The 10,829-nt window shown below is 39.5% G+C and overlaps 1 protein-coding gene across 1 annotated transcript in view; it reads right to left on the bottom strand.

Moving 5' to 3' along the window:
- LOC106874872 (leucine-rich repeat and immunoglobulin-like domain-containing nogo receptor-interacting protein 3) overlaps positions 1 to 10,829 on the bottom strand; it is a 28,770-nt gene that overhangs the window by 1,056 nt on the left and 16,885 nt on the right. Inside the window, exons 7-10 of the mRNA XM_052977115.1 lie at positions 9,765 to 9,836; positions 6,342 to 6,517; positions 4,166 to 4,257; positions 888 to 1,071 (exon numbers count right to left, since the gene is read on the bottom strand). Of these exons, the coding sequence (XP_052833075.1) occupies positions 888 to 1,071; positions 4,166 to 4,257; positions 6,342 to 6,517; positions 9,765 to 9,836 (524 nt within the window). The remainder of the gene's footprint in view (positions 1 to 887; positions 1,072 to 4,165; positions 4,258 to 6,341; positions 6,518 to 9,764; positions 9,837 to 10,829) is intronic.

The raw sequence follows: 10,829 nt of genomic DNA, 5'->3' as shown, positions 1-10,829 counted from the left end.
CCTACGGAAGAAAATAAACACGGAAGGGAAATGGTGCTGTTATAAATGAGACAGGAGTTTTACATGCACAAAGTACGTAAGATATACACGGCGAAGATATAAATATAAATTTAGGCGCAGGAGTAGCTGTGTGGTAAGTAGCTTGCTTACCAACCACATGGTTCTGGGTTCAGTCCCACTGCGTGGCACCTTGGGCAAGTGTCTTCTACTATAGCCTCGGGACGACCAAAGCCTTGTGAGTGGATTTGGTAGACGGAAATTGAAAGAATCCCGTCGTATATATGTATATATATATGTATGTGTGTATATGTTGTGTTTCTGTGTTTGTCCCCCCAGCATCGCTTGACAATCGGTGCTGGTGTGTTTAGGGCCCCGTAACTTAGCGGTTCGGCAAAAAGAACCGATAGAATAAGTACTAGGCTTACACAGAATAAGTCTTGGGGTCGATTTGTTTCGACTAAAGGCGGTGCTCCAGCATGGCCGCAGTCAAATGACTGAAACAAGTAAAAGAATAAAAGAAAAGAAAGAATATGTGTGTGTGTGTCTGTGTGTATAAATATATATATGTATATGTATGTATGTATGTGTGTGAGTATGTATGCATGTATATTTATGTATGTCTATGTATGTGTGTATTTGTGTCTGTGCTTGGCCCCCTACCACACGTTGACAACCGGTGTTGGCGTATTTACGTCCTCGTAACTTAGAGGTTCGGCGGAACAGACCAATAGAATAAGTACAATGTTTAAAATAATAAGCACTGGGGTTTATTATTATCTTGATACATAAACTATTATTCTCTGTTCTTATCAACCGATTAAATGCTTTGTCAATTAGAAATCGTCTTAAACCACGTCTAAATATATAACAGAAGAAATAACACTCACCAACAAAGAGATGCTTGTTGCATGAATTTCCGGAGCAACAAGAAGCGCAATCTATGTTCCCAACCCATACTCGGCACGTTTTGAACTTGTTTGCCATGGTTCCCATACATTCGTTATATGCACGACAGGATCTTACAACCTTCCGTGTAAAACCAGTTGTTGACACATTCGTCATACATACAGACTATAACAATAAATATAAAAGTGAATAAATGTCATGCCGCTACTACTACTACTACGACTAATAATAATGATAATAATAATAATAATAATAATAATAATAATAATAATAATAATAATAATAATAATAGAGGTAACTCGAATGTGGAATCTAAAAACAGAAACAATTCCTATCATAGTAGGTGCCTTAGATATAACAAAAAAATATTCAGACAATTACATAACAAAAACACCAGGACTTACAAATATATATAACATACAGAAAATTGCACTACTGGGTACTGCACACATCCTACGCAAAACACTTTCAATACAGTAACCATAAGAGCACCACAGCAAACCACAGCACATACCCAAGGCACACAGAGCTGCGCTCGGTAGTGAAGTGAAAGCACGTTATAAAAATAAAACTACTGAACAATAATAATAATGATGATGATGATGATGATGATGATGATGATCATGATCATGATGATGATGATAATAACAATAATAATAATGATAATAATAATAATAATAATAATAATAATAATAATAATAATAATAATAATAATAATTAATAATAACAGACAAGACGAAGAGCGCGATGCGATTGCTATAGATATTTTATTGGTTGAACGATAGCAAACCTGTCTTTGTCGAGTCCAAAATAAGAAGTGATAAAAATTCAAAATTATAGAAATTCAAATTTAAAGTATGAACGAGAGCAACCAGCGTCCACACGTTGATGGAATGACATCATCAGTCTCTCAGTTTCAATTTTATAACCACCTTCTCCTCATGGATTATTTAAAACTGTTCGCAAAAACAGACATTGAAATGGAGAAGCTGGTTGAGACTGTGCAAATGTGCAGCAAGGATATAGGAATGGAATTCGGTATCTTGAAGTGTGCGGTGCTTACTATGAAGTGGAGGGAAAAGAGTAAATTGTAGGGGCATAGAATTGCCAAACGGAGAGAGAATGGAAGACCCGGATGATGATATGTACATGTACCTTGGGATCCTGAAGTTGGACAATATCTTGCACAGAGAAATGAAAGTCAAAGTCGTCACTGCATATTTCAAGCGCCTTAAACTTCTCTTGAAGTCAAAGCTCAACTCAAGGAACCTTGTGACTATCATCAACAAATGGGCTGTTGCTGTAGTCCGCTATAGTGCACCCATCCTGAGATGAACACAAGCGGAGATTGACCAACTCGATCGCACTACCCGAAAGACAATGAATATGGATGGTACCCCCCACCCTAAGGCAAATATACACAGGCTCTACATGAGAGGTAAGAGTGGTTGTGGGCTGATTAGCGTACGGGAGTTCATCAACAGTGAAAGAAGAAACATAGCAGAATATTTGGTAAACGGCAAAGAAGACCATTATGTTGCTAGTGCAGAAGGAGTTAACAAAAATGGACTTGAGAGTGCTCATGAATTTCGAACAACGAGAGAGAAGAAACCCTACTCCGTATGGGATTACATGGTCAGTTCCACCGTGAGACCAACAAATTAAAAGACCAGGGAGCATCATGGAGGCGGCTCAAGAAGGGTGACCTAAAAAAGAATACTGAAAGCCTAATCATCGCGGCTCAGAACCAGACATTGAATACCAACTCAGTGAAAAAGAATATATACCACGCAAGTGCATTGGACCTCTGCAGAATGTGTGGGAAGAGGGTCGATAATGTGACTCAGATTGTTAGTGCTTGTGAAAGTCTTGCGTGGAAAGAGTGCACACGTAGACACGACTAAGTGGCCCAAAACCTCCACTGGCCACTATTTTGTAAGTATGAATATGAGTTTATGGGTGCTTGGTACCAACATACACCAGAAAAGATAATGGACGAAAAGGGGACAGCAAAAATCCTCTGGTACTTTGATTTCCAGACAGACAAAGAGTTAGAGCACCGAAGGCCGGATGTCGTAAACTTTAGGAGGGACAAACAAGAGTGTCTAATAATCGACGTAGCAGTGCCAGGAGATCAACATATCATCATGAAAGAAAGAGAAAAAGTTGATAAATATGGGGACCTGGGAATTGAGATCGCTAAGATGTGGCAGCTACGAGAGTCGAACATAAAGGTTATTCCTATTGTCATCAGAACATTGGGTTCAAAACTACCCAACTTGCAAAAACATCTGAAAACCTTATAGATACCCTACAATCTAGATACATTGCAAAAGTCGGCATTACTTGGAACCGCACGCATATTGCGTAAAGTACTGTCTGTCTGGCTCGAGCTGGGAAGATGATGATGGTGCAAGAGGCTCTCCATTTCAGGTCAATTGAGGAAGCATACAGAGCCAACATCACCCTGAACGAAGACAAGCGCTCCCTCCAAATGTCTTTCTCCACCTTCCAGGCTTATGTTAAGAGCCATTTCATTCAGTGTTACCATTTTCATAAAGCACGCCTACCTTTTACTAAATTCACTCCAGGACAGCACCATCTTCTTCACTCTCACCATTCCTTTTCAAGTGAAACTTGAAAAATTCGACGAGGCCTCTACCAAAGGGGAAAACCTGTCCTCATACCTTTCAACCTCGTCTACCACATCTTTATGCAGCATCCAGGCCCACCGACTTACCTTCCGGGTTCAGAAGAATTGCTCGTACCTTGATATCTAAGGATTTCCGGGATAACAGAGCCAATCTATTGCCTGAACTCAACAGCTCATAAAAATCATCGAAAATGGGAACGACAGCGTGCGTTCCAGAGCTCCTGGTCTCGCTGGTGGCTACCACATCTAAGTCTAGCGACTTTATGTCATTGAGCAAATGACTTGGCTTCCAACTAACTTCAGGCTATGTACACCACACCATACTCTGTGTATAGTCATGCTTATCGGAGAAAGAAAATGACAGAGGTCACTCCTTCATTTTACGTTGTCTCAGTCTACTACAAATAAGTATTAGCCGAGTGCTAGTCGGTACTATTTCCTCACAACCTGAGGAAGACCGTGAATATGTTTATGTTTACTTGCGGTTACATAGGCACATAAAACAATTAGCGAAAGCATGGTTCAAGTTACTTGGCCATACCGGCTTGTTAGTGACGGCCATGGGTATTTTATAACGGAAAGGAAGAAAATAACTTTTCAGTTTACCTCATTTCCTGAACAGATTGTCACGTCCGAATCATTGCATATGGTCCCCTCACATGATTGGCACTGCAAACCCCGTTGAAATAAGGAGTAGTCTATAGAATATAAGAATATATCTATGATTAGGAATCAAATGTAGCAATAATAGCAAACATTTACTTTATGATGTAAAGTAAATACATACGTGTTAGCGTTGAATTCAATACATATTATATAATAACTTATTAAGACTATAAACATGGTTTTATTTTCATTTGGAAGTGTTTGAATTCAGGCACAGTTTCAAGTAAGAAAAGCATGAAAGATAAGTTGTTGCTGTTTTCCCTTTAAATTCTGCTTGCAAAAAGTTGTGAAAACTACGGAAGAGCTTGAATAAGGGGAAATAACCCCAAAATGATAATGATGCTACGCTGTAAAACCAGCAATATCATTAAAATTATGTTACAGAGTACTAAAATATATCGTTGATCTAATGAGATTTTATGTCCTTGTCTGTTGGATATGTATAATGAAGCAGAGGGAAGAAAGTATATACACGGTGCGCCACGATTAGTATTACAGGAGACTCAACGCTCAAAGGCTCACAGTGAATCGCTACCAACACGAACTGCCAATTGCACACAGTTCTTTAATTTATAACAATGAGTCAGTCCACCTTTAGTCACTTTGGGGTATGGTCGGAATCCTTCCACATGAAGAAATCTCTGTGTGGTTACTCAACCGCTTCAATAACATCCAAATCACGTCCTCTACCATGAGGATATAAAGGACACATGAGATAACATCATCTTCGAAAATCTCAGCCGAATATTGAACGGTCACTATGTTGTTGGCACTCCGTCGCTTACGACGTCGAGGGTTCCAGTTGATCCGATCAACGGAACAGCCTGCTCGTGAAATTAACGTGCAAGTGGCTGAGCACTCCACAGACACGTATACCCTTAGCGTAGTTCTCGGGGATATTCAGCGTGACACAGTGTGACAAGGCTGACCCTTTGAATCACAGGCACAACAGAAACAAGAAGAAAGAGTGAGAGAAAGTTGTGGTGGAAGGGTACAGCAGGGTTCGCCACTATCCCCTGCCGGAGCCTCGTGGGGCTTTAGGTGTTTTCGCTCAATAAACACTCACAACTCCCGATCTGGGAATCAAAACCGTGATCCTATGACCGCGAGTCCGCTGCCCTAACCACTGGGCCATTGCGCCTCCACTGAACGGTCACTACTAGAATGTTAATAAACATCTATATTTCTACTCCCAGTTGCCTGACCCTTACCTTCGCTGCTTTTGTTTCTTTCTTCCCTTCTCCCCACGGCTCCACTTGCACCCCACCCAAAGAACACGCGTAACGCCTTTCCTCACCATCTTATATCTCTCCGTTCTCGCACTTAAGCGTCATATATTAACTCACAGTTTCAGTAGATGTTGGTATGAGTAGTGGCACTGCAAACACATTGTGGACCAATGTTTTATTGAATGCAGAGAGTTCCGAGGTCCATAATTTCTTTATTCAGCTGTAATATTCTTTAGTGACACGTGTCTTGTTACAGGTGCCTTTGTAAGATACGTTTTCATCCACCCCTAGGTACCTGTAACATTCCTCATCAGATATAAAGGAAACAGTTAAGTCATTGATGGATATTCTGATAGTCTGGTTTAGTTTTCTCTCTTCACAACAATATAGAAACTTTTATCCGAACCAAACTCCAACCTATATCCTTTCAGAATGTTGTAACCAGGTCAAAGCTCCTTTTCCTCTCATGCATATTCTTGGCATATAGTTTCAAGTCATCCACAAAGAAACAGTTTCCTTGTGAACCAGTGAGATACCCTTCAGACTTTCTTAACATGAATGACAAGGTGGTTACAGAAAGTATCAACAGCGTCACAAAGAGGTTGTCCCCTAGGAATGTACCTCTGCGTTACTGTACTCTATCAGTTATATTACAATCACTTCTTGTATTTAAGTTCAAGGTGGTGGTCCACGATGAAGACAGGTTAGCTATGGCTTTGTATGTATGTATGTAGGTAGGTAGGTAGGTAGGTAGGTAGGTAGGTAGGTAGGAATGCATGCATGCATATATATGTGTATCATCATAATGTGAACAGCAGAGAATACTCTGGAGTTTTGTTAGTGGTACTTAAAAGAGTAACAACAGAAACAAAAAAGATTTTACTAACTTTGACATTGCGAATATTTCAATATCTTCCAAAACCTGAATCCTTCTCGACTATTTTCCACACTTGTATTACACGCTCCTAAAACTACCAGACGTCTGTTGAATGCTTTCTCTGTATAGTTTACCAATACCGGTAGGTGACATCCACACTCCATCCCGATATTACGAGTGAGGTCACTGTAAATACAAAGATAATTCTAAATGAATTTGCTCCTGACCAATGGAGGAACTTCTATTTGATTTGATAAGAAATAGAGATTATTTAGAAATAATAAATTTCTAAACCTCTCAGAGAGACTTAAGCAGTAGTGATGCGATAAAGTAGTTGTATACTGTCAACTTAACGTGACAGTCCCAATAAGGGAATATACTACTGCTATTTAGCCCTAGGAAGCTGGACCGCTTCCTATTAGGCCTTGACACATTTCCTGTGTCCTTATCTTTGCGAGGGGAAGACAAACTCCTCCACCCAGCTTAGCAGATATATAAAAGTTATGACTCGTGCGGGTTTTTTTCAAAAGGTGTTAAAACCATCTTTTTAGTGGTCTCTAGGCAGGGACATGTGAAGGTGCGTGGCTTAGTTCTTAAACTATTCTGCTCACGAACGTGAGGTTGTGAGTTCGATTCCTAGCAGCGCGTTGTGCTCTTGAGCAAGACACTTTATTTCACGTTGTTCCATTCACTCAGCAGGCAAGCATGATCAGTACCTGTAATTCACAAGGGGCCAGCCTTGTCAAATTCTGTGTCACGTTGAATATTCCTGAGAACTACGTTAAGGGAACGCGTGTCTTTCGAGGGTCCATCCACTTACACGTTGATTTCATGAACAGATTGTTCTCTTGACCAGACCATCTAGAATGCCCGTCATCGTAACCGACCGAGGGCCTGTGCCAGGCAGGGACATTGTTGTTGTTGTTGTTGGCACTCCGTCGCTTACGACGTCGAGGGTTCCAGTTGATCCGATCAACGGAACAGCCTGCTCGTGAAATTAACGTGCAAGTGGTTGAGCACTCCACAGACACGTGTACCCTTAACGTAGTTCTCGGGGATATTCAGCGTGATACAGTGTGACAAGGCTGACCCTTTGAATTACAGGCACAACAGAAACAGGAAGAAAGAGTGAGAGAAAGTTGTGGTGGAAGAGTACAGCAGGGTTTGCCACCATCCCCTGCCTGAGCCTCGTGGGGCTTTAGGTGTTTTCGCTCAATAAACACTCACAACGCCCGGTCTGGGAATCGAAACCGCGATCCTATGACCGCGAGTCCGCTGCCCTAACCACTGCACCATTGCGCCTCCCAGGCAGGGACATTGTACTAGTAATAAACACATGCAATGGCTCTATTTCGCTATTACTATCATCATCATCATCATCATCATCATTATTATTTGTGAAGTACTTAAACATTTAACCCAGTGTTTCTCAAACATTTTTTGCCTGTGAACCCTTTTTTTCATTCCTATTTTACTTGGATGGACCCTCATAGTCATTCGATGTTTAAATAAAAAACCTTTTGTATTTTTTAAAATTAAATATTATTAGGAATTGTATTAAAAAATTGTTAAAATATTTTGTGCATTGCACAAGTATAACCAGTTTATTGCAGATAAACTTTACCACCAAAATTTTGTATGGACCCCAAGGGTCATGTGGACCTCGGTTGAGAACCACTAATTTAACCCATTCGTAGCCGTCCGTGACATCGTCGAAGACGTACTTACTATTCTAGATCTACTTCGGGTTTCAGCGTAGAAGAATAGGATAACGCTACGCCAAAATTGGTTTCTTACTCCAAATGACTTAAAGAGGTCCCCTATAAGAGTAGATGTTTGAAGTTGCCAGAATGTGCACCCATATATAGCTGTCTACATTACTTAATGATGCAATTAAACGTTGTTAGGTCAGCCTTTATAAGGTGTTGCAAAAACATATTTTGTTATAATTAAGGTACTAACTTATCTTGGAGTACCAGGTGTAATAATGAATTTCTACACAAGCTGCAAAAGATTAAAGTAGTTCGTACCATAGAAGTGAATGATTTCTCTACACTATACTAATCTAAATTTTAAAAGTGTAGAAGAAAGTATATTCAGTACTTAGTAAATATATTTTCATGACAGAGGTTTTCTTATTTACATTATTTACATTCGACGGATATTTGTCCTCATCTTGTGTGTTAACACAACGTTCCGGCTGATACACCCTCCAGCCTTTATCTGGTGTCTTGGGGAAATTTCGAACTTGGGTTCTCATTCCAAAGGTATTTTTCGATGTTATTATTATTATGAAGGCTGGAGGGTATATCAGCCGAAACGTTGTATTAACAACAAACAAGATGAGGACAAATATCAATCAAACGTAAATAATCTTCGTAATGCCTCATCCCTTAAATATAGAACAGGGGTTTTCTTTATCCAAGAATAAGCATAATGGTTGTACGTATTTAATCAACATTAGATTAAAGGGGACAGTTAGCTTTATCATTAATAACGCATATATTTTGTTAGGGGAGAAGATATCTATATGAATTAAGGATAGGTTCTAATTGCAGCCTTTTATTAGCAAATATATTTATTTTCGTGCGAATTTAGTTTGTTTACTTTAGTCAATTTTATTTATACCGTATTTGATGGCCTATAAGACGCACGAGTACATAGAACGCACCCTAGCCTAGGCTATACTTTTGTAAAATAAATTACCACTAAAATAATGTTTTAATTCCTCCACTTACCTGTATAACTTTATGTTATTACCGGTAATTATAAACAATTTATTGCATCCACATTCGGTATAAACATAGAGTTGGCGATTACTCTCACTCTTTTACTCTTTTACTTGTTTCAGTCATTTGACTGTGGCCATGCTGGAGCACCGCCTTTTATAGTCGAGCAAATCGACCCCAGAGCTTATTCTTTGTAAGCCTAGTACTTATTCTATCGGTCTCTTTTGCCGAACCGCTAAGTTACGGGGACGTAAACACACCAGCATCGGTTGCCATTTTTAGGTAAAAAAAAAAAAAAGGTGTGTCTTATAGGCCATCAAATACGGTAAATGATATCAGATGGAAATACTGTGATGGCGTCACAGTATGTATGTGTGTGCGTATGTATGTGTTAAGTACCAGTTGCGTACTGGGGTCGGTCTAATCGACTGGCCCCCTCTCCTAAAACTTCGGGTCTTGTGCAGGAAGACCCGAAATTAAATCAAACTACTCCTCATGTTATTTGAACACAGACAGTATCTCGTACAATGACAAAACACATTGCTCGGGAGTAATCATTTTGACCCACTGAAATTTAAAGCAGCTTGACTGCTATTTATTGTCAATTGTATTAAACAAACTATTGAGAATTGATTACCTTTCATGATTTTAGTGAAACAAGTTAACTTAAATTTCCAATAGACAAAGAGTTTTGCACTACTTACATCTCAGTTATTTTGGGGAGGAATAAGAAAGTGCCATCTTCAATTTTTTGTATTTGATTTCGGCTCAAATTTCTGAAAGACAAAAAAAGCAAATATTATCTAAATTAAAATAAGTAAAAGAGAGGAGAGTATTGTAGTTCGCTTGAAGCATTGTGTATTGTTTGTCAAATGTGACGTGTCTTGAATGGCGCAACAATGCAGAGTGCACTTCACTATCCATAGTCTGATATTATAATAATATTTTGAAATACAAAATTTCCTCCTTCAGATATTGCTAGGAATTGGTCGAGTCACTGCTATAATCGGTTTCCCAACGGTTACTGAAATTTTTCCGGAAGCGTCTCTGCAGTGGTCTATGAAGCTCCTTCCGGAATCCTTCATGAGAAGTGTGTGAGGGCGGCCATGTCCCAAGCTCGTGCATGTTGGCACATCCGCAGCGCTGCTTCTAAGTTATGTAAAAAATAATAAATCTGTTTCCTCTCGTACAATAATTTTCACAATTTCTCTTTAGTCAACAATAAGAAAGTAATTTTCATGTCCACGGTACAGTTGCTTACACCTCTTCATGGTTCTCCTGTCGGTGGAGTTTGGGCGAGAATAGGTTCCATCAATCTCACTAAGAGAAACCAAATGCTTCTGTGATTCCCCACGAGCAAAATGCAGAACAAAATAAACACTATGTAAAACAAAACAACGAGAATATATTATGTGCACAATATGGTTTTTATGTTACATTCTCATCTATGGTACAAATATGTTTTCAATATTGACTACAATGAAGGCAGTGAGCTGGCAGAATCGTTAGCAAGCCGGACAAAATGCTTAGCGGCATTTCGTCCGTCTTTACATTCTGAGTTCAAATTCCGCCATGGTATACTTTGCCTTTCATCGCTTTCGGGGTCGATAAAATAAGTACCGGTTAAACACTGAGGTTGGTGTTTCAGTCTCACTGCGTGGTACCTTGGCAAGTGTCTTCTACTATAGCTTTGGGCCGACCAAAACCTTGTGAGTGGATTTGGTAGACAGAAGCTGAAAGAAGTCTGTGGTATATATATATATATATAT

Source organism: Octopus bimaculoides, chromosome 27 (genome assembly GCF_001194135.2).
Source record: "Octopus bimaculoides isolate UCB-OBI-ISO-001 chromosome 27, ASM119413v2, whole genome shotgun sequence".
Lineage (NCBI taxonomy): Eukaryota > Metazoa > Mollusca > Cephalopoda > Octopoda > Octopodidae > Octopus > Octopus bimaculoides.
This window is presented reverse-complemented; position numbering and strand designations above follow the sequence as displayed.